Source organism: Argopecten irradians, chromosome 14 (assembly GCF_041381155.1).
Source record: "Argopecten irradians isolate NY chromosome 14, Ai_NY, whole genome shotgun sequence".
Taxonomy (NCBI): Eukaryota; Metazoa; Mollusca; class Bivalvia; order Pectinida; family Pectinidae; genus Argopecten; species Argopecten irradians.
The window spans coordinates 13,154,540-13,180,434 of NC_091147.1; the positions used below are offsets into that span (position 1 = coordinate 13,154,540).

The following is a 25,895-nucleotide window of genomic DNA, read 5'->3' on the forward strand; positions in this document are numbered from 1 at the left end:
AATATTAATTATTTACCAATGCTGTAGTTAAAGATTGCGTCAATGATAACAATAATAATTTAATGGCATTATTTTCAGTATTCTTAATACATATTCTCAATACATCAATAAAAATGTCTTAATTCTATACATTCACATGTATAGATAGGATTTTAAATGAAAATTAATTTCATATGAAGTTTTTATAAAACTAGTCTTAGCCTTGTTCTTTATATTTTTGCGAGCATTGAAGAGCAAAGAATGAAATTTCATATAAGATGAACACAAATGTAAAATACTTTTTATCACATGACTAAAACATTTCGGAGAATCTCAATATCAAAATGTGTTGTAAAATCCATCAAGGCAGCCATTTTGTCCCGACGTTCTCGAATTCTGACGTCACATGGTTTTAACTGACGTCAAATTATGACGTCACCCTTACTTTCCGGTCAACAAAAAGCGATCTAGGTTATATAGTGATATATACAAAAGTATATGAGTGTAGTCACAAGATATCAGGTAGATTTTTGTGATGAAATCAATTATTATTATAATATTCAATTTTTGAGTAAAAACTGATTAGATACAGTTAAAACTATATTAACCACAACTAATAGTGGTAGTAATCCCTGGAACAACCCCACTTTCACGTGCTTCATAAATGTCTTGCTTGGTTTTCGTACATTACAAAATCATCTTTCTTTGTTTCAATTATTGCTAGGGTAGAAATAATAATTGTATTTGGTGTTATTTGATTCATTGTTCATAAAATGTATACCTAATTGAATAGTTATTAACTATTACTAGAGACAATTGAGCCTCCTTTAAATTTTTCCTAACTAGTCATCTTTTTATAAAGGTCTCTCAGAATTACACTCAGAACATACATTATAGAGCTTTTTATCCACTTATTTAAAATTCATTAAGTGCATGTTACTCCCTTGTTGATTTACATCATACCCACACTATTTGCATAACCGGGTTGCATACATACATAAATACAAAATAGCAATTCTGCTACTAGCAGAGTTACCATATTGATACATGGCGTTTGGGTTAGCCGACTCCCAGTACGCCATCATTAGCCATGTGAAAGTTCCCTAGTATTTGATAACATATCCCGAGAAGTGTGTGGGTTATCCAGAACTTCTGCCCTCCCTGGTGCTCATCATGCTGGACCTGTACCATCTGGTGTAATGCTTCGTCACGTCCACTGCTGTCTCCAAGCTCGTGGCAAAAACACAAGAAGGTCAGGAATATGGCGTACGGCAGGGTGGCACGACCAAAAGAAACGACTCTTCGGTCAGCTCCAGACAAAGATGAGGGAAATAGAACTCTGAATGCTGAAATATCAAGGCTTTTTGTAACTACTTTCTTAATCGTCTTTAATGAATATTCACAAAGCCGAGGCAAAAGGTCGGGATTCAAAGTTTGATATCTGTAGAACGAAGCTGGCTTTATTACGTCTCTGCTCAGCTTCAGGCATTTGCTAATATTTCCAATAACGAAGTGATACGTTGCCAAATGCAAGACGTCCGTTCCAAATGAAGCATTCGGGGACATCCATATCTTACATTTCCTTAGTCTTCTGTACCGTTCCTTGTTGTCTTGGCCATCTCCATTTTCACTAACGTTAACGTTTTCAGTGAAACGTTCCGATGCAAAACACCTGAGGCTAGCCATAGTAAAGGAATATGTGAAAAGTTCTTCAAAATCTGACTTTGAAGTAGATAATAAGTTAAACTTTTTGCTTATATTTCCTCTGGTCAAATTTTCCCTTCCAAAAGCTTCCAATATTTCGAAAGCCGTATACATAAACGTTTCATGTACAGTCAGTGGACGCACAAGAAAAGCTTGCATGGAAATGTTACAAAGTTCTTCCCAAATCGAAGGTTTGTAGAAGTTTCCGAAGACAGAAAGGCAAAGCCATTTCATCTTACCATAGTTTTTCCAAAAGATCAAGTAATATTTGTTGATGCTGTCCGTGTACTTTCCTCTTGAACAAATTGTTGGCTGGAATGAAGTAGTTAGGACAAAATCCTGCCCTGACCCATGCAATCAGAATGTTGATGCAAAACCAAAAACAATAAAAACAGGTTTTTGTCTTGCCAGAGCATTTGACTTGTATTCTCTATGGCATGAAACATGACTGTTTTTCATGAAGTAGGAACACAAGATGTCGTCGTCACCAATGGTTTCCTTTAATGTTTCTTTTATTTTTGTTTTAAGAAGTATTTCAGCAGTATGTACACTTTGACCTGGATGAAAGTAAACGACGAGTGAACCAAACACCTTTCTGCTACTGCAAACGAGATTCTCCATTGTAAAAATGTATCTTCTGAACACTTATCTCCAATTGGTACAAGATAACATCCTCCTTTCACAATTTTGTCAATCAAAGTTTGAGAGGGCCAGCCATTCATACGTTCACGGGTAATCCATTCTTTTGCTTCTTTTGGCCAACTGTAACATGGAAAACAATGAACACAGTCATCGCCATATCCTAAGCTATGCGGGACTACTGACTGTACAACTTGGTCCGTTAGATTCCAAACATATGCCTGCGCATACGCTGTTGTGGTTTGTGATATGTTCTTCCCTGTATAGATCACTGGAAATAAAAATAGAATTTCCAATTTCAACTAGGGAATTATATACTTGAAAAATAACTTCACCATTCATCTGAAACTACCTCTAAGTGGACAAAGCCAGGGCGACAGCCAACTGCCTCTCGAATGTACAGAATTGTTTTGTTTGCACTGTATAGAGGTATACTATCATCAGGGTACATCACTACAACAGATTTGTTTACTAGCATAGCGTCCAAGTCTGATCCTTTCTGAAAACATCCTTCTGCACTACTTCCAGTATGAATGATATCATGAATATCTCCACTCTCCATACATTCTTGCAATACCACCCTATCTTTCTTCATATTAAAGAACTCTTCCGTCCCAATATACTTCCTCTCCAGTAAGGTAGACAGGAGCAGAGACATCCGCTCAACCTCCGTGGAACCCATCATCGTTACACCTGGAATATACGATCTGTGGAGATAGATAGGACAAACTGTAAAAAGATACAAACTCTTTCATGACATGACAGAAGTCATTACCAAACTATCTGATTCTAGATTGGCGTTTTAAAACCTCAACAGTGATATAGTGATATTTCCAGCTATTCGTGAATGTTTTCTTTGTTTCACAGTGATGTGGTATTATCAGTTTTCAATAATAAACGTGAACGTACTACGTGCGCGGATACGGACGCATAATGTACAAATTCTAGGGGTCGTTTCAAAAGAAAAGTTCCATTTCCTATATTTGCAACGAACCAAACGTTGCGCCCCTAAACTACGCCCATAAGTTTACATACACAGATATGTTGAAATGCCAGATGTCTATGTAGATGGTTTATGTTATATACATACGTGTACATGTAGAGAGATGGTTGGATATGGGATGGATTCCACACGGTTGAGTTATTTTTTTAAACGTTTCAAAAGGCACAATAACGTCTATCCACTTTTTTCACAGTTGCTTGAGCAACTACTAATTGTCGGACTATAAAAAACGTATGCGCACGCCAGGTTGACATATACTCCGGCAAAATAATCATCATCAAACTATTGTATTCAAGTTCAAATGAATTTCCGATTCGTTTAATCTACCAAATTTATTAGTATAATTAACCTTATTGGTGACGTTGACAAAACGTTATGTGGAAAAAGAAGGTCGGCCAATGTTTGGCGTATTATCCAATCAGAATGCGAACAGTTTGTTAGATACCAGCTGTGATTACTTGATCGGTTGAATAACTTACCACCAACGATTTTGGTAGAATGAGAACTATGTAAAAAGAGTAAATAGTTCATATCTGGAACATAAGTTAAGAATTAAGTCCAGAGGTTAATATCATTTTAATCAGACAGAGGAAATTGTTTTAGTAAAACTATAATCATATATGTCGGCACCAATGTTCTGTCGTAGAAAGGTTCAGTGCACGTGATTGTTACCGTTTGACCTAACACACGTCAAAGCGCCCCCTAAAGTCAAGGGTACGCAACCCATGCCTACCCCGATTTCCGTTCATCTTCTCCACGGTGTAACAGATATAGCCCTACCGTGCGTGTACATTTTCTAATAATATGCCTATAACAGACGGCGATTTCCGTGCGTAGATGATAATATTTACTGACAAAAAGCAAACAATTAATCATAAGTGTGAATTGATAACCAATTAAAAATAAGTTATGCAATGTTAAAAACATATAAATTGCTTATGACATTTCCCTACTAAACCATTAGTATCATTTACTCGAAAGTTATAACAATATATTGAAAATAATATTGAGCTCCTCTATAACAACAACTATAAAAAAAGCAGAAGTACGGTAGCAGGTTAGTTTTTATTTACTCTAAATTAAGAAGATGCATACCATACAATATCGCCGGTATTGTATGTATTAATGAAACAAATGCGCCTGATTTAAACATGGCTACCCTGGTTGGAGTTTGAGCAGAATGACCCAAATATTTTGTTTGCTATATATGTGATATATGATAACCTAGACTTTAGTTATAGAAACACAATAGCTAACTAATATTCCTTTGTTTTAATTATACATTACAAAACCTTTACAAACTTTAACTCTGTGGTCTATTTAAAATTATCTAGTTTGTTGTTCGCTTGTACGTTCACGCTTATTAATGGAAATGTCTAGTATGTTCTCTATGTATTACAAAATGGTCGTATTTAACGACTGAACGGACTAGTCATGTGAAAAAATATTACATGCATCTTGAACTTAATTCAATAGATTATCATAATGCACTTACCGTGCACTTCAACAGCATCAGTATGAACCTCATGAGTTATCGAAGAAAGGTCCAGGTATCTATTGAATAGTTCAAATGCTTCAGTTATCTATATTCAAATTTACAGCTTCGGAGGTCTTTATATAGGTTTTGCCACAAATGTCCCGGCAGGTCAAAGGTTAAAAGTAGAATTGAAATAGACAGGCTTTATATACCATACGTAGTTTTACATACTCTGTTGACCAAATATGTATGTATGGTAAACGGTAAGTGGAAGCGTGTGTATACTTCCTTGTTTATGAAACAGCCTATATAAATTTTCCTGACAAGCTAAAACTAACAATATATTATATTGGGAAAAGTCGTTAAAGTTATGTGTTGTAACTAAGCGAAAATTTTGAAATGTTGTTCTTTTCTTCATTAATCTTTATAAATTAAGCCGTGAAAAGCAATCAAATTGTTTCAGATGCCTTATAAACGTAAGTTACAACACAGCAATTATGCACTGTAAAATTGTTGTTTTTTATGCCTTAAGTATGTTTTGATGGAAACATTCCTAAATTAAATTCCATGTTGAAAGCTTATCTTGACCCTGCGCACTATTAAAAATACGGCCCATATAACTTTAAGGCATATCCTTTTTCATACATTCATATAATAAAACATATTTATGATTCCGATTCTTTATTTTGCTTAAGTTGCAAAATGTCACTTATAACAATATTATAACAATAAGTGTTTGGGTTGTTACCTGTAATTATATTCCGTTGTTTTGGGTGTGACTTATAACTTTATCACTGATGTGGGGGATTTTTTGTGTTTTTTCAGGTTTCGGATTTTTTTTTTTATTAAAGCAAGTTATAGGGTGATATGGGTTCGTCCTTCTAACATCATGCAGCCTCTCACATGTGACTTGTACCTACACTGTATATCGCGATGTTCGGAACGTGACGTACAGCTATATCCCTGATGTTTCTTAGTTGTTTTTTTTTTTAGGTTTTGGATTTATTTTTCCCAGTAAGTTATAGAACGACTTTCCCTGTGTATGTTATGTGATGCGGTTCGTGGATGTCTGTATTTTGGGAGGCTGTAGTATATCCATACTTGGTCTCCTTGTGTCAATGGGTCTCTTTTTATAGCGATTTCTCCCTGAGACATGCTGCCAAAGACACCGAACAAGGACACCCAGCCCGGTCACATTATACTGGCAACGGACAAACCTGTCGTCCCATTTCCTTTATGCTAAGCATTAAGCACGTGCAGAACAAATAGCTAACACACCGTCAACACTGATATACCCTGGTAGGATTGTGAAATAAAACACTTATAATATCACCTATTTCCCTCATATGTGTCCTATCTAAACGAACCATGGATTATTCCATAAATGTTTGTTTTCGAATAGGCATAAAAAAGACTTTTGGTGATCACATGCATTCACCACTATAGTTTCCTTGTTCTATGTGAACTTAAACCTCCCACGTCATTCATGACTATATTTAGCACGTAGTCCTCATGTTTCGGTATTTCTATGACGTTGTGCCAAACCAAGATAAAACATCATTTGATGTAGAAATGCTATTAACAACCAACTAAATATAAAGTAAAAATGGCTTCTTAAAGGTTTGTAATGTATTATTGAAATAGCTGCATATAATATAAGCTAGCCATTGTGTTCTATTCTTTTAAGTCTAGGTTCTCATATAACACTAGATAGAAAAAAAAGTTTGGGTCTTTCAGCTCAAACTCTAACCAGGGTAACCATTTTGAAATAAGATGCATTTTACATTAAAAAAAATCCTGAAATTCTAATGTTTTTACAGTTTTCATTATCGAAATTGATTTCTTAAACCTGAATTTCAATCTGAATTTTTAAATTCATATCATTGTTATCTAGAAATAATCACCTGTCAGAAACATTTTCACTTTTCTAATTCATAAATCGGGTCCAAATTCTATCCAAGGCTCAATCTTCTATACACAGAGGCCATTTCGAAGGTCTATTTTGTATTTAGTTGGTTGTTCCCATGTAAGATGTTCCCATGTAAGACTGAGTATACATTCCATTGTATACACAATGTTTATATCAGGCACTGTCCTAGCTATTGTGGATTTTCTGGGAAATTTTGTTTTTATTTCTAACAGGAAAATGACATTATCAAGCATGAGAACATCATCACTACTTGGTCCTCGTCCAACAAACCTATTGTTTCCTTCTATGCGACATTTGTCGGGAAATACAGATACTTGAGTATGAAGTACGTATCGTACACGAACACAGTCATGATGTTTATTTTTAAAATCAGTATTTCATTTACAGTTTGCTTTTCAGATTCTGGTATAATCTGTGTAGTAGGAGAAAAAGAATAGGCGTCACTTCACGATTACTAATAACACTTTGAGATTAAGATCACTAGTGTCACAATCCTTCCCCATTTCACTGTGAATACAAAGAATATAAATCACGACATTAATTGTCATTAACAGAATTTTGATGCATCGTAAGTATTTCAATTCTCAAATATTTAACCCTTTAGGTGGTAAAAAACATACCGTATAGTCGTTTATTTTCGTGGTGATCGTCTTCGCGAGCCATCGCATAATTTTGCTTCGTGAAATGTTATGATTTGTAGAATCTGATATGCCTGTTTATGCCAAATCGTGACATTTTGATTCGATAACGTTTTATTGTCTGCTTTAAGGTCATAACTGCAACAATTATCTAAAAAAAACGAAATGAATCTTCTATACGTTAACAAGTACTTGAGCCACATTATATGACTGATTATGGCACAAAATTGTCACTACTATAGTATATAGTATGTACTTTAGCCTCAGAGTGGAAACATATTCCTTTCTTTTGTACTTATATAGGAGGTATTGATGTTGTCCTTGAGTGTGTAAGTAATCTGGTACATCAGAATGCGCCATGGATCATGTTTGACCGTGGGAGTTGTAAACTCTTCCTGAAGTCTGTAGTGGAGTGGTTTAGCATAAAATCGTTCATTGTTTTAAGAACAACTACATATTTTGACATATAAGTTCAGAAAACAATATAACTTCGAAAATATACCCACTTTAGCGGTCGCCATATTGTTTATCGTCAGAGGCCGTAGTTTTTGGAAGTTGATTTTTTTCTTAAAACTTATAACCATAAATAAAATTATACACAAGGTGTTTTTTCAAACTTTGAAAGAATTGACAGAAAAATATGCATATATTACGTACACTATTGTCATAGAAAATCGTAATAATGTTTGATTCGCGTAAACAATTGTATAAAAGATTTTCCTTCCTAATAATAATTAGAATAATTTGCCTAATAGTGTAGTTGGTTTTCGTGTTTAGCTCTCGAACTTGAGGGACCTTAACTAGGCACATACAACGATGATATTGTTTGTGATTGCATTTCAGGTTTGTATCTCATTATACGTACACAAAACATTGTAACCAATGGCAGCATAACCTCGAACTTTAACTTTTTTCTTTGGTAAATAAGACTGAGATTATAATAATAATATTTTTTATCTGCTAACTAATGTTGAACGCATTATATCGCTCGACTCTCTCCGCCATATTCAAATAAAGGCTAAGAAATATAAAAATATATATGATATTTTGTCTGCATGATTATAGATCTAGGGTCAAATCATTCTCGAATGTTTAATGGACTGATTTCTTGATATAAAATAAACGAAATGCTCTCAGATGGCCTCTTATTATCATATATAGAAACCAAACATAACGTTTTCTTTAAAAAAAAGTTAAATCTGAGCTCGTCATGTGTAAAGCATAGCTACAATAATATACATATGATACAAAACTTCTAAAAATGATGATGATGATAATGATGGTGATGAAAATTGTGATGATGATGATCATGATGATGATGATGATGATGGTGATGGAAATTGTGATGATGATGAGAGCATGATGATGAAGTTGGTGGTGGTGATGATGATGAAGGTGGTGGTGATGATGATGATGGTGGTGGTAATGATCATGATGATGATGATGATGATGATGGTCGTGATGTTGGTGATGATGATGATGGTGATGATGATGAGGATGATGATGCTAATGATGATGATGATGATGATGACGATGATAACGATGATGATGACGATGATGATGATGACGATGACGACGATGATGATGACGATGATGATGATGACGATGATGAAGATGATACACTTAATGTAGTTCATCGCCTGATGTACATTTAATTTAGCCGACCCTGATCACTGTAGTTTCGGAAAGCATTTCATTCGGGCAACTGCTAAAACTTACTAGTATATTAAATATGTCAAATGTATGTTTATTGTAATGTAATTATATATGCTGTTTGTTTAAAAAATTGTATAATTTAAAAAGTTTGCCTAGCTTGCATGAGTCCCTGATATTGCCTTCACACAAAGGAATGCGGATACTACAAATACTTTATAAATAGGCGACCAATGATTTTTGTTGTAAATAAAAAAAAAAGATAAAAAATAATCGCAAATAATATAAACCAAGATAACTCATGTGGTCTGTAACGTTTTTACGTCCTCGGTTAAATATTTTTTCTTTGGTCGATATAACCACGTGTCGACGTCATCAAAATGCTATATTTCTTACATTCCTACAGAATGGACAGCGAAAAAAGAAAACAGACTTTGTAAAGAAACGGTGTTAAATGGAAGTAAGATAGTGCGTAGTTATTAAGATGTATAATTGTCGGCAAGAAGTGCAACCGACTTGTATATCAATGTGATTTTGAGCAGAATCATAAGAGGAAAACAAAACTGGAAGACAAGAGTGATTGTTTCAACAGGGCGGAACGTATTGAGGTGATATCCCCAGGTTTGAGTGTTATAGATATCGGTAATCCCAACACGGACAATAGACAGACTCTTGATGAAAAGGATGAACAGAATGTATGTGAAAAATACAAAGATTCCGTTGATCAAGGCTGGGCATGGGTAGTGTTACTAGGTAAGTTATAATTTTTTTATATGTGAAAAAGGCACAAATCCTTGTTCAGGATTTTTTTCAAGTATGATATTTTTCACTTTAGACCATATAAACAACTTTGTGATTTGGGGACGTTTCGGATTTAGATGGTGGAGAGAGACCGCAGTACCCGGAAAAAATCACCTACCAGTTGTCAATACAAGAGTTTTTTTTACTCCGAGAGCTTAAAATATGACATCAATGACTACAATTAATATTCTGAAATATTTGATTTGCTTTGATTGCCAATGGCTTATATATTTCCACACGGAGGTCGACGTTTTGACTTATTTTATTAATATTATAATTAGTTAGTAATTCCATTTTTACAACATCAAGTCAATATTAATATTATGAGGTCACAAACCGGTCAACTCACAATTGCCCAAACCTTGAGTTTCGTAGGTTTGTAGCCTAGGGATACCCATCGTCTTTCTTATAATTAAATGCTTATCATATAATGCTATTGACATTTGTAACAAACTCATAACCTACTATAAGGACTAAGAACCTTTACATCGGTCAGTATAGTGCTATAATTCAATATTGCTTGTTACGAACATTTTCATTGGTTTAAACATTTACTTTATCACCCCCATAAAGAAAAACATGGCGTCGCCGTTTGTAACGTCGCTTCTGATGGGCTGCGATGACGGCGTAATGATTTCATAGACAAAAGAGTCCCAAAATGAATTCTGAATATTGAAGAGAAAACCTTAAGTAAATTGAATCACATGTTGTATTAGGATTAATTTGAATAGATTTTTATGTTATGGAGATATATAACACAACTCTGAGTGAACTCTCATCATAAACCGCTTCGCGGTTTATTTAGAGTACACTAAAATTTTGTGTTATATATCCATAAGATAAAAAATCTATTGAAGTTAATCCTTAAATATCACCTCAGTATATGTGTTATAATAATGTACGTCCGTGGTTCATTTTTGATATTGCCAAGGCGTGTGAGCACTATATTTGATCATTTTAGTAAACAAAAGATGTATTAAGATGGCCGGCTACACCTCACTATCTGCATTTTTTGCATGCATACAAACAGGGTATTTTTTTGTCACGGTGTTACAGTACATAGTCTGAATAATTTGACATGAAATTCACATGAAAATGACATGAAATTGAGGTTAATGAAGATAACTTGAGATCAATTTCAGGTCACCTTGACCTTTAACATCCTCACGTGAATTCATATTAAATTTGTTCATGGGGTAGCCTCATTCTTCTCCATTATTGTGGTTATAAATCATATTCATCGAAACCTTTCTCTATGCAATTTAAACTAAAAATAAGTATGTACTTTTTTACCTATGAAATACTTGAACACCAGCATTTTGTCACTCGCAAGGATGGGCAGATATAAAAGGTATTGGATTAATTAACCTTTTGAAACTTTATGTCCGAAATATTATGTTTCAAGTTTTTCTTTGTATGAACTGTTAGTGTTAGTTAATATACAACCGTGTGGACAAAATAATATCAAATTTTCGAGGCGATCTGCCCTTTTATCAAGACACACAAACCGAATACGATTAAATAATATGATAAGAACAGTTATGCGGGACGATGGAAGTAGAAAAATATTAAGCAGCACAAAAAAGCGCAATATCTTATTTCTTAAATATATATACATGTAGATAAGGCATTCTTCACTTTACATACAATTGTATTTAATAGGTCGTCTAGAAAACTGAATTCTTGATATGCTTGCCAAGGTTGTCATTCCTGAAATAATGTCAGTTATTTATTATGCAATGTTCATGTATAGAGAGATGACTTGCACAAATCCCGTTATTTGATATCTTTTAAATATAAATCACAGCCTAGTTTTTACAAAAATTGTTAAAATTGTACCGAGGAAATAGTAACTTTGTGGACGCTGTGACGTCACAAGGCTTTATTGCATGGGTAACCATGCAATACAGCTTCACGCGACATGAGTGTATTGCCCTAGACCAGCCAGTATTACACGTGAAGGTATGAGAGACCAGCCAATATCACACGTGTAGGTATGAAAGAATAAAGAATACATGCAAAATATAAAAATGGTAACTTAAACTGATGTATTTTGCGATGATAAACTGTGTACTCGGCTATTTTCGCAATTTGAAAAAATTCTTTATTTAAAGATTAACTTGAATAGATTTTTTATGTTATGGAGATATAACACAAACATCTGAGTGGACTGTAAATAAACCGCGAAGCGATTTATGATGAGAGTACACTCACTTGTTTGTCTTATATCTCCATAACATAAAAATGTATTCAAATCAATCCTTATAATTCAATTTACTAAAGATAATATCTTCAATACTCAAAATTCATTTTGCCATTGGGACTCTTTTGTCTATGAAATCATTACGTCTATAATTCTCAGCCAATCAGAAGCAACGTTACAAACGGCAACGCCATGTTTTCCTTTATGGGCTGATAAAGTAAATTTTTAAGTCAATGAAATTGTTCGTAACAAGCAAAATTGAATTATTTTCATTTAAAACGATAGGAACTATGTTTTGAAAATAAATTTAGAAAGCTTTGTAATTCGGATGCCCCACGAAATCGCAATATATTTCCCGCTATATGGCATGTTAATGAACATATTTTTTTAAAAGGCATAAACAGAAAAGAGTATTCTGGCAAATTGTTTATATGAATCTGGCACATAATGAAATCCGTGATTGAAATATTAATCATACGTTATGTAATGAAAACTCTATCATCCTCAATCCCAAGCGAAATCGCACCGTCGCTAGGCCACATTCTCTATGATATTCATAAGTGAAAGTTTGCGGTCCAATGAAAATGTGTATGCACGTGGCACGACATTAAAATTTCCTTCTGATGTTTTCAAGGTGAAGGATGAATGATTCTGTTTATCTTGCCTTCTGACCATATTGTGTCTCTAATAATGATGTGTCATCAATGCATACAAGAATGACGTGACCTGATTGAATTTTCGTCATCGTGGTTGCTCTGACGTCATTGCATTGTTGTCTGACACCATACTACAAATATCACGACGCCATGTCATTATTACAGCAATATAATGGGACTGATTCACGTTCCATGTGATACTTGCTAAAGTTTGTCCGGAACTATTTTTTTCTGTTTGTGGTGATGGAATGACGCTAAAACTATGATAGATCGCGCTGATGTCATTTCACCTAGAATATAACAAATAGTTACTTTCCATCACCACTGGAGATAATAGTTCTGCACAAACGTTATCGGGTACCACATGGTACATTAATGTTACATAAAATAAATTGCGGGTTTCCTAGTCCTGGAAAAGAAAATATGTTATTTCTTCATCGACGCGAATCATCTGAAGCGATATTAGATTGTAAACAATGGAACATTGTAATTAACTAAAGTTTGTGTTTCAGGAGGATTTTTCGTATCCTTTTCCATAGTTGGGAGTCAAAAATCGTTTGGAATGCTTTACGCCGATCTATCGACGGAATATCGGACGTCCAACAAAGCCTTATCTATCACACAGTCACTAGCTGGTTTTCTACAGCAGTTTCTAGGTCAGTTATCTTTTACAGTGCTACAATAAATATTTACTCACCGTTAATGTTTACACAAGATATTCTGCCCTCAAAATCAGGTTACTCTGAATTTCCCTATGTGTCCATATTCCAATCAAAACCTCAAATTCCATCTTTGCATATTGAAAAACTTAACTCTCTTGTAGGTAGGTAAATATTGTTATTTTATTATTTTGTAAGCGAAACTCACGTCGTTTTCTCTGAAATCATGACGTTACGCTTTTAAAATAATTTATTTTATAATCAATTCCTGCCCGCAAGGGCAAATAACTCTGCAATATGCAAATACAGGATATAAATATGATTCGTATATTTTTCAGGTCCTATTAGCGCAATACTAATTAAAAAATACTCCCATAGAACGCTGATCATCTCCGGAGGGATATGTATTGGTGGAGGTTTGATGGTGTCCTCGTTGGCGCCTTCTATCGGGGTGTTATATATGACGTACGGCATCATATCAGGTAGTGTATGATACGGCTTTTATAGTTTGTATAAACAACCACTTTCTTCGTGTCTGCTCTCGATAAATTTTCAGACTTCAGTATTTTGTGTTCTATTCTATCAGCATGTTTTCAATTTGTTTTTCAGGCATTGGTTACGGACTTTGTTTTTCACCATCCGTCGTGATCATAGCCAACTACTTTAACAAATATAGAGCGATCGCTTCTGGTATATCCCTTGCTGGAGGAGGCCTCGGAGGGATGGTATTCCCCTATCTCATCCAGTATCTGCTGAAAAAGCACGGACTGGGGGACGCTTTACGGGTTTATGGTGCTATAATGTTGAGCATCTGCCCATGTGGTCTTCTCATGCGTCCCTTACAAGACAGCACACGGCAAACAGACAATCAGCCAGGTTCTTCACTCACAATATCAAAATTGGAAACACATACGATATTTAAGGATAGTCTTATTTTCATACAGCAGATTATGCGTGCTGTTTATGATTTAGAATGGAGTCTATTTAGACAATGGAAATGTGCTTGTTTTTTTGGTGTGGTATTTTTTGCGATGTTTGGATATAACAGTTTATTTAATGTACTCCCTCCTTTCCTTGACGAACTTGGCTTCAAAACAGAAGACAGTGCATTTGTCCTTTTGATATTTGGACTTTTTGATTTGCTTGGAAGAATTTTATTTGGATTTCTCATGAATGTTTTTACAAAGCATCGTCATGGTCTATTTACTTTAGCGATCTTTGTTTTTGGTTCCGGTATCATCGGAACGTATTTTATTCATACAAAAGTTGGCTTTTGTGTTCTTTTGGGATGCTATGGATTGTTCGCCGGTGGATACAACGGTACTCTGATGGTGATGGCTGTGGAATATGTCAACCTTGACCGCCTGCCTAGTACATGGGGTTTTATGTGTTGGTCGGCAGCGATAGCATTTTTGTTAAATCCATTTGCAACAGGTAAGTTGTTACAGTAAAGGTAAAATATTATTCGTATCCAGTGTAATAAGGGGAATAAATCATCTTCTTGGATAATCACTTTAGTGTTGCCATAACACACACCAGAGAAGAATATAACTACAGTGATAGTAAACCCTGAGATGCCGGGGATGTCGAAATCCCACTTAACATCCATATTCTATAAACTGGCTTTGCATATTTCAGAGTAAGCTCCATTGCGTGTATATATTGTGACGTCATTATTTTGAGAGCACAATTCACATCGTTTTCCCCGATACATATGACGTGACGCTCGCAAAAAATGACGTCACAATCAATACCTACCCGCAAGGGCAGCTAACTGTCATATGCAAATAAGGAATAGTGTACATCACTAGTGTTAAACGTTAATATTCAACCGGTAATCTAATTTTAGCGATTCTTTTTCACTGTTCGTTTGTAATTTTGTGCTAAAAAATTGCGATTATCGTATGTCATACATAGCCTTTGTATAGTTATAATATGAATACGCGAATTAATCACTGAACTAACAGTTTCGAAATCAATTTGCGCTACGATTTTATTGTACCAAAATAAGTACGTTCGCTGTTAACATTGTACCGTATAGTGATAATAATGGTGTGGTTTATAATTTTTCAGGCGCATTTAGAGACAGTGTTTCTACCTGTACCATTCTTGTTATCGGGGACAACGTCACAGTTCGCAGGTCTAATTATAATGTTTAAATCACTGAGGAGCAGAAGAGAATTAATTTACTTAAAGATGCTCCACCGCCGACAGAGCATAAATGATATTCATCATTCGAACAATAATTTGTGTTTAATCGTGTATATATATGCCTAATTAACACAAAAAACTAATATAGAATAATTTATTTCGCCTTTGGTGCATGTTCAATCAGTACTTCATTTCATATAGATTATATAGAGCCACGGAATTTTTTCGGGATGCAATTAATTGTTTTTCATATTTTTAACTTAAAGTAAAATTAAAAGCTCAAACTTTTCAATGGTGGTAATGATGTAAAGCAAGTAACTTTTGTAACTGAAGAAAAATACTAAATCGTCTGCTCCTGTTTTTGATAGTGAAAAAATACCATTTGTTAGCGGTGGAGCATTTAACTATAATTTCAGTATTGTATGCTAATGCTTTGTATACATTGTTAACACCGTTTTTGTGTTATTTTTCAGGCGCACTCAGAGACAGTACTGGTACATGGGCTCACACATTCCTGTTATCGGGGACAATGTCACTCACCGCAGTTCTAATTCTGATTTTCAAACATGTTCGGGACAGGAGGAAAACCTCATCCGATATTGAGTCAATTAATGTTTCTGTGGAGAGATATTAGCTTGCCACGAATATTTCAATATAAGAAAGTCACATGAAAATTATCTCAACAATCCATATCCTCATGACCCCATAAATTATCAAAATAATAAACACATTAATGCTTACAATAATTATCAATTAATTTTCATACTGATTGATAAATGTTTTAATGCACGAATGCGTAGCTTTATTAAGGTATTATTTTTTCAATTTGCAACGTTTATTTCTTTATTGCGACGTCACGAAGAATTGAATATTTATTATCATATCATGGTATATATTGACGTCACATAGATAACCGACACATAAGATCAGAAGAGACATTTTATTCAATCTAATAATTATAACAAATTCAATTTTAGTGAAATCAAGGAAATGAATGGACATGAAATGTTGTAATAAAAAATGACATTTTAATAACAAAAGACTAAAACAGTGATAGAAATGTTATCCTATAATGGTGTGTATTCCATCTTTAGTATTGACAATTTACAACGAATTTATCACTTTGAAATATATACAGTTTTTTTCTGTTATAATAATCATGTTTTTTCATTAAGGTTAATGAATTTAATTCAATGGCATGTTTACTCTAAGTGTATTGCACTCGGGGTAATGACGGTTTACACACAAAATGATGACGTTTTCACATTTAGATGAAATTATTCACTGGACATCTAGATGATGCGTTCTGTAAACAAATACATCTGTACCTTGTGTTCTAAGACTTGATACTCTTGAACGATTTTCCACAACCGAATTGAGTATGTTTTCATTTGGAATAATGTCATAAAATATAGTAGAGGATATTGGTTGTACAATCCAAGAAAATTTAAGATAGCTTAAATAGACTTTTCCTGATGGCAAATCCTTTTGCTTCTTTGCAATAAAACTAGTTAAAACTAAAAATGAAATGAAAGTTAAGGTATAAGGTAAAGTGTCCATTGCATAAAAACATTTCATTGCAAGAAAATTCCTTCAACTTTAAAATTCTACAAATAACAATACTATAAAAGTTGAATGTTACTTAGTTTTAAATTCTTTGTAATGCTTTTATTCCTTTGAAAACGTTTAGCTAGGGATTTATGTTAAGTGAAGCGCCTGATTCTTATATATCGGCTTGCCATAAAAATAACGTAGCTCTGGGTTTTTTTTTTGTTTTTGTTTTTAATTCTCTGACTTACGCACCGGATTCTGATTGAACTGGTTGACGTTATTTTCACAAAAACACGGGACATAACGTAGGAAGGAATAGACATTACATGGTGTGTTACTTTTAGTGTTGAGCGTCATTGTGTGATATGTGGCATGCGTCATGTAAGATATTATGTCAGCTATAGCTATCACAATTATAACTAAATATATTTGTTATTTTTGTGAAAATATAAACAGATATACATATAATTAGTTATGCAATGTAAAGCGTTTGTTATATTTCATATAGACATACTTTGTATGCATTTTGAAATTTTTCATCGCCATTGTTAATTTGCGGTCATTGTATATTTCATCATTCGTGTTTTACGACAGGAGACAGACCATACGTTCTTAATCTTGTGTCCCCTCCCATTTTATAAACAGTACGAGACGATTAATAAACTAGACATTATGTTGCAATTTCCGATTTTCCGATTTGATTCGAACTCACAGAGCTTATTTTATGGACGAAAATATGTACTTAAATTTGTTCTTAAGACAGAAAAAGAAGTTAAACCAAAGACTACCTATTCACTTATCGTATCGATCAAAAACAGATAACTTTGCACTAACTGCAAAACAATTTAACCTTTGGAGGGAAAATAAACATTTGTGATGCATCGAAGCACTTTTATGTGTATGTAATAAATCGTAAAACCTGACGGGAGACAACTCTTAATAACAAGTATATACTTTCCTCCACCCTTTAAAAGAAATTCTTTAAAAAAAAGAAACAAAAATGAAATCAAAATATTCCTGAATACACACTGTATATCCTTTCATTACGGTTTTCCTATTTGCTTTTTTCAGATTGAGTGTAAAGATTTGCTCAAGTATTCACCCATCATTACGTTGATTATCAGGTATTTTCATGGTTCTTTGCTCTGTTACACTTTGCGCAGTCGAAATTAACCGGGAATAGCCTAATGTCTTTCCTTAGGAACGCACGCATTACCATGACAACACGATGCGTGCATGTTTCGTTCTGGCATAGTTCCGGACTCATTCCGGCCTTCCGGCATTTCTTTTTCTTTACTCCACATTCCATGTTCTTCAGTAGTCTTTCTTTTAACTTGTCGACTTGTTCTGAAAGGGGTAGGATATCGAGATCAAATGAGTAAATCTAAGCTCTAAAATGGCAATAATTTTAGCAAACATATTGAATTATCACAAATCAAAAGTTAACGGCGTCTCAATGATTTCGATATTGGCACCAGATTTAGATATTCTGATAAATAGCGGTCCAATGTAACCGGTATGTTAAGATAAACTCGGGACTACATGAGTTTGACCTTCAATGGCGATTGAAAAAATGTTATGGTTTATATAAAATATAAACTTGAACAACTGTTCAGACCTTTGATTTGCAGGTATAATCCGGTTCAAATTAGTCGCATTTCTCATTACGTTTTCTTTTTAAACAAAATAGGTGTTGTCCTTAAAACAGCATATTTGCAATAATATTATACATTGTTCTGGGGAAGAATGCATCATGATTTCACAATTGATAATCTCACACTACTCACAAAAATCACGTAAACATATAAGTACTCTGACCATGGTGTCACGTGTCCTACTATCAATTTTAAGAAGGAATCATATTGAATCTAGGGTAATATCGGGTGATCTCGGGAAATCTCGGGTAATATACTACTTACTTTTAGAGGCTGCTCCGAGAACCATGCTTTTCGTGAGTTGTTTTCGGAACACTTTGGTGTCTTTGTATGTGAAGATCTGGAAGGCGGACATGTTGAGATGGATGTCTTGGGATCCATATCTACAGCGGTCTTTGTTTTCAGGGTTATTCAAGTTCTCACATGCTATATAAAGAAATATGTAAACGTTCATATGCTGTAAACCAAAATATTTTCGCGGTGACTTCGTTTTCGTGATTTTCGAAGTTTTTATCGCGATTTCACCTCTTATTCCTTTGGTTATATTGTACTTTTGCTTAAAACTTTTTTTGCGGGGCTTAATTCTCGCGGTTTTTACTGACCCGCAAAATTCAATTGAACGCGCAAATAAGTTGGTTTAAGTATACTTTTATAAGTTTTAAGTATTATCAAAATCTAATTATGAGTTAACATTACAAATTATCGGAGATTTCTGTTGGATTTATGCCGTTGTATCAAAAAAGATAAAACTGTAAATGATTAATGAAACGGTTTGTTGGTTGGTTGGTTGACAAAGCATAACATCATACTAACAGTTAGGGTCATGTAAGGATAGCCTCTCGTGTATGCGGTGTTTTGTGTGTGTGAAATACGTGCATGTTTTGAGAGACAGCAGTAGGTTCCTGCAGTGTCTCTTTGTAATAGTGGAACGTTTGCCATTTGCAAAGTGCCATATCACAGAAGCATGCTGCCAAAGACACAAAAATAGCACGCTCCACCCGGTCACGTTATACTGACAACGGGCAAACCAGTCATCTTATTCTATATATATACTGAACGCTAAGCAGGAACAGAAACTGCCATTTTTTTATAATTCATGTGTGTCTCGGCCAAGAGAAAGAGTTAGTCGTCAGTGTAATGTAAAAGGGACGACATGCAAACTAGGTCATATTTACCAGTTTTTCCAAGCTGCCATTTCCACAGTTGCACTTCGTCTTTCTTGGCGTTGTCAAATGCCACGAATAGCTCCTTTCCTTCTATGTGTCTGTATATCAGATGGTCGGCCCTTTTAGGGATACACATGTGACGAAGGAATTTGGGAATCCTCGTCCGGTTATAGTCCGGCTGATTCTTCAGGATGGGCGGCAGGGTGGTGGTGATCGTCTGCTCGCCGTGGTGATGTCGGTGTTTGTGACCAATTGCATCTGTAATACAAGGATAAGCATTTCACCAACAATGACAAACTTTCTATTGCAGCTGCGATTTTTTGGCAATTTTCATCTCAAGATAAGTTCGAGCAGATATTACTCAACGGATCGAGCAGATATTACTCAACGGATTTTTCATTTGAATGAAATAAATTCTTTTAATATAAATGAGTTTGGTTGATATTAACTCGTGCAGATAAACTTTCGTAAATTTACTTCGATAGTGAAAAAATAAATCACAAAAGAAATTAAGTTGGTTTACTATATCAAAACTATTGGAATTGGAATTATTAGCTTATGATCGGTTTTTGTTTTTGTAAACATGAGGCAACATTTCGTTATAATTAGTGGCAATATGATTCCACATCTACTTCTGTGTATCTCCATAGCATTAACTAACTCTTACACTTGTCTTAAATTACTCTTGAACGAATTCCGCCTTTGCATATTACAGAGTTATCTCCATTCCGGGTAGGTATTCATTGTGACGTCATTATTTGTGAGCAAAACTAACGTCATTTTCTCTTAAAAGAATCACGTTACGCCCGTTACCACATGACGTCACAATTAATACCTATCCGCAAGGGCAGATAACTCTGTAATTTGCAAATACAGAATAAAAACCATTAGGCAAAAAAATATGTCTGTTTAGGGTTACCCGACCGACCCTAATTTTTAACCCCAGACCCTATTTTTTTCCACTTCACTACGAAAAAAAAAAAAATAAAAAGTCGGGATTTCGATCTCAGACTCCGGTTCCAGCCATCATTTTAGAGTGAAAGACACTAAAAACAATAAAAAGAAAATCCTCCTGACCGACCCTATTTTTGCCAATGTAACCCTAAACATACATCTTATTTTCTATGCCTTACCTTGGTACAGTAAGTCCCGTTTGGATCGGTCCCGTCGACGTCCACGCCTTCGTTTATGTTTTTTCCTGTGTGTTTTGCGTATGTCTTTAAAACAGATCTTTTTCAGTTTTCTTTCTTTGTCTCTTGATCCTCGGTCCTCGCATGTCTTGCAGCAGGCGAGAGGATTCTTGAAATCTGGCTCAGCACACGTGAGTTCCCTTTCCGATGGACATTGTAATCTTCTACACGTTATAACACCATCCTAAACGAAATCATGGGTGAACGTTAGACATGGACATAAAGATTGGATAGACATATTCAATTTGCTTCCTAATTTGTTTGGAAATTGTCTATGCAAAAACTACTGTATCTTTATTATCCCAGGAGTTACTATCACTGTCGCTATGTCTACCTCCAGACTACTAGTAAATAATAGCAAAACTGGAGGTTCTGTTTGCGACAACAGATGAAACAGATAGATTGGGTTTTTTGATGATTATAGATACACTTTGGAATTGGTCGCCACTCTCTGTAATTTCTAAATGAAGTCATTGTACGTCTGTGATTGGTCAGATGCTTTTTTTCGCCTAAAATGCATTTCTATGACATAGTCCAGAAGTGGATATAACGAGAATGATATTAACCTCTGAAGTATCGAGAATATGACTAGCTATACATGTTCATGCGACATTTTCTTTATTTGGTTATCTATTTGCGTGTTATTTGTATTTTTTTCTATATACGTTTAATTTGTATTTTTCATCTATTTGCGTGTTATTTGTATTTTTTCTATATACGTTTAATTTTGTATTTTGATCTATTTGCGTGTTATTTGTATTTTTTCTATATACGTTTAATTTTGTATTTTTCATCTATTTGCGTGTTATTTGTATTTTTCTATATTTACGTGTTATTTTTTATTGCTTTATCTATTTGCGTGTAATGCCTCAGCCCATAGTACTTACATTACAGGTACACTGTTGACAGTTGTCTGTACTTTTATTCCATTTCTCATTATGCTTGAAGGTGAGACTCGGTCCATCGATAACGGTACAATCTACAAAATATCACAAAACATTTTACTTCTAAACACGGCTCGTTCAAAAAACGGTCACTAAGTAATCCTCGAAAATATACCATACGCCGAAAGCGTTTGTAAAAAATGTAGCAATGTTAATGTCACCCGAATCTTCGTAACTAGAGTAATTTTCTTACCATTTTTTGGATTCATGATATTGTTTGCAGACAAAATTATTTTCTTCTTTTTCTACTGATAAAATACAAATGTACCTAATTTACTTCCTCGATACCCCTGGGGCTACTATCACTGACATTACATCCACCCTATCCATGATATTTCAGGGGCTACTGTCACTGACATTATATCCACCCCATCCTCGATACTCCAGGGGCTACTGTCACTAACATTATATCCACCCCATCCTCGATACTCCAGGGGCTACTATCACTGACATTATATCCACCCCATCCTCGATACTCCAGGGGCTACTGTCACTGACATTATATCCACCCATCCTCGATACTCCAGGGGCTACTGTCACTGACATTATATCCACCCCATCCTCGATACTCCAGGGGCTACTGTCACTGACATTATATCCACCCCATCCTCGATACTCCAGGGGCTACTGTCACTGACATCAATCCACCCCATCCTCGATACTCCAGGGGCTACTGTCACTGACATTATATCCACCCCATCCTCGATATTCCAGGGGTTACTGTTACTGACGTAATATCCACCCATCCTCGATACTCCAGGGGCTACTGTCACTGACATTATATCCACCCCATCCTCGATACTCCAGGGGCTACTGTCACTGACATTATATCCCCCACCTCGATACTCCAGGGGCTACTGTCACTGACATCAATCCACCCCATCCTCGATACTCCAGGGGCTACTGTCACTGACATTATATCCACCCCATCCTCGATATCCAGGGACTGTACTGTCCACTTCGATAATGTCTGAATTATATCCACCCCATCCTCGATACTCCAGGGGCTACTGTCACTGACATTATATCCACCCCATCCTCGATACTCCAGGGGCTACTGTCACTGACATTATATCCACCCCATCCTCGATACTCCAGGGGCTACTGTCACTGACATTATATCCACCCATCCTCGATACTCCAGGGACTACTTTCACTGACATTATATCCACCCATCCTCGATACTCCAGGGGCTACTGTCACTGACATTATATCCACCCATCCTCGATACTCCAGGGACTACTTTCACTGACATTATATCCACCCATCCTCGATACTCCAGGGACTACTTTCACTGACATTATATCCACCCATCCTCGATACTCCAGGGACTACTTTCACTGACATTATATCCACCCCATCCTCGATATTTCAGGTGCTACTGTCACTGCCGTTATAACCACCTCTGGACTTTATCATAGCAAAATTGAAGGCTCGATATGTCAACAGATGAGGGGTAGTTTGTTTCGTTGATGTTTATGAAAATAATCGAATAACAGTACATTGTGTGAATTAGCTCTCTGTAATATTCAAAGAAAGTTTCTGCTGGCCTGTGAGTGTTCAATTTTTTTTTTTTTTTTTTTTTTTTTTTTTTTTTTTTTTTTTTTTTTTTCTTCTCCTGGCATTGAATGTCTTCAGTTTTATTATGACATAGTCTTTGGCTGGATATAACGACAGTGATAGTAACCCCTGGCATATCACTTCTACTTAACTACTTCTTTCTAATTCCATAATGTGTCTACAATTGTGGATATTACGGCAGTGAAAGTGATTTTGATAAATATCAATTTTATTTATATTACATCGATTGCGAAACAAGTTATATAACTTAAACAAGTCACATTCGATTGTCCTGACGTACACGTAAGCGCACGAGGGGTTTTAAAAGGGGACGGAGTGTCCGGAGAAACCTCATGTGATCGGGCAAGGGACATCTGACCTTTTATGTCCGTGCTGGGGATCGAATCCCGGCTGGCTAGCTAGGTGAAAGGTGACTGTCTAAACCACTTCACCATCAGATAGTGACTGTAACCACTGGCATATCGAGGATAACGAACGCGTCGTAAAAACTATTTGCACAAACTATATGTATACCAGCTAAAAATAAAGGAAACGTAATAGAAAGTAATAAACATGCCTATTGGTTATTGTGAGAGCTTCTGTATTTTTTAAGTGAGGGATACGTACTGTACAGTTGTATAGTATGTATCGAGTTGTCGGAAGTGAAATATCGTTCATCAATGATTCCCAAATTTGTATTCACATGTGTAGATGTGTTCATTTCTGGCGTGTAATCACCTATATATACATATATGTATGTGTGACTGTTAATCTAAAGCTTCGACGATACAGGCACATGTGTCATTTCCACACATATGGTGTAATTTAAATATTGTTCATCACAATACTATATAGAACACAGGCACAGTACATGTACATGGTACTTATTTAAAAGTAACGTTAACGTGTGTACGTCTATATATAGATCAGGCCAAATGGATTAAGTCTATATATATATAAATACAAATGTATCTCTGAACATGTATAAAACCATGTCCTTGGGAAATTTTCCTCCAAATAATAAAAAACGCTATCACACATGTAAAGTACATGTGATTATAGTATGTCTATACCATACATACATGTATAAGGAATTAAACGTGTTATATGTGTAAGATTCTGTTTTTTATTGTTGAATAACAAAAGGATTGGGCACGAGTTATATCGTATGTACTGTGGATATAGCCCAATCCATTTGTCGACTCTATATACATTATCGAAAAATGTACAGATATATATAGACCCAGGTCACCCTCATACTGAAATTCATATCTAATGACCGTATCATCCTTTAATCAATTGTCAATTTATCTATCAACATGCACCTGTAAATTACATAATTAAGTTCCTACCTGAGTATGCGGACACCGTGTGTTCTCCACTGAACTCTAATAGGACCGTCAAAGAGATGAATAGGTAAGTATATCTAGCCATTGTCTATGTATACCCCGCCATGCCTGTCACAAACAACTGTATATGATATTTACTTATATCGCACTATAACAGTTCTTTGTTGATTTCAGCTGGTCACGTGACCTAACTTGTAGTTACCTGTCGCAGTACAGTTGAGTGATTACTTGAGTCATGCCACGGGTAAACGTCGGCTCGATTTTTACCTGTGAGTCTTCAAAACAGATAATGTATGTTTATTTTAATCACTTTTCACTATAAACAAAAGCAATTATAGGCGACACCCACTACATCTATTTACGTATAATTCAATGTGAAGATCGTTCACGGGGCTCTTCATGCATGAAGTCAAAAATGTCGCTTTAGGAACTTTTAAAGTATACGTTCATGTACATACATTGTATATATACATACATGTATACCGAAACGATTTTGAATTTTTAAAAATGGCAATGTAAAACGAGGTTGATAATTTGGTATTCTCTCTGCAGTTATTAGCTTATACTGGTTAACAAACTAATCAATATATATATACATTGTATATATAAATCAAATGTTAATTCTATAACGCGGGTCCTATTACACTGCGCCAGCCTGCAAACCACAGAAATGAATCTTCATTAACATCGATTACGTTAGGAATCTTTCAGGTGTTTGGTGTCATGTAAGACCATTGATATAAATGTTCTTGTTATTTTTTTATGAAAGATTTTAATTTTTTATTTTTGAAACACCTTGAGCATTTAAACTTTATTGTTTAGATTATAATCCTATAATTTAACGAATTTATGCTTAAAGGCTTTGATAACTAAAATCATTGGTTTTATTAAATTTTACAACTACAAATATACAGTATATATATATATAGACTAACAAATTTAAAGGCACACTCGTAAATGTTAAACGGGCTTGATAAATTCATTAAG

General features: G+C 35.0%; 2 protein-coding genes and 1 pseudogene across 2 annotated transcripts; 1 reads left to right on the forward strand and 2 right to left on the reverse strand.

Moving 5' to 3' along the window:
- Nucleotides 1-604: 604 nt before the first annotated feature.
- LOC138307676 (uncharacterized) lies at nt 605-4,951 on the reverse strand (annotated as a pseudogene).
- Nucleotides 4,952-8,729: 3,778 nt separating this feature from the next.
- On the forward strand, nt 8,730-16,230 carry LOC138307048 (monocarboxylate transporter 12-like). Its single transcript, XM_069247672.1, has 6 exons — nt 8,730-8,792; nt 9,500-9,776; nt 13,196-13,339; nt 13,681-13,824; nt 13,952-14,776; nt 15,967-16,230. Exons 1-6 carry the CDS (start codon nt 8,730-8,732, stop codon nt 16,125-16,127), a joined length of 1,614 nt encoding a protein of 537 aa, XP_069103773.1. The 3' UTR covers nt 16,128-16,230.
- A 1,025-nt stretch (nt 16,231-17,255) lies between these two features.
- LOC138307332 (uncharacterized) lies at nt 17,256-25,078 on the reverse strand. Its single transcript, XM_069248019.1, has 6 exons — nt 24,912-25,078; nt 21,943-22,034; nt 20,999-21,239; nt 19,875-20,123; nt 18,964-19,125; nt 17,256-18,391 (listed from the first exon to the last, which is right to left on the reverse strand). Exons 1-6 carry the CDS (start codon nt 24,991-24,993, stop codon nt 18,165-18,167), a joined length of 1,053 nt encoding a protein of 350 aa, XP_069104120.1. The 5' UTR covers nt 24,994-25,078; the 3' UTR covers nt 17,256-18,164.
- Between the last annotated feature and the right edge of the window lie 817 nt (nt 25,079-25,895).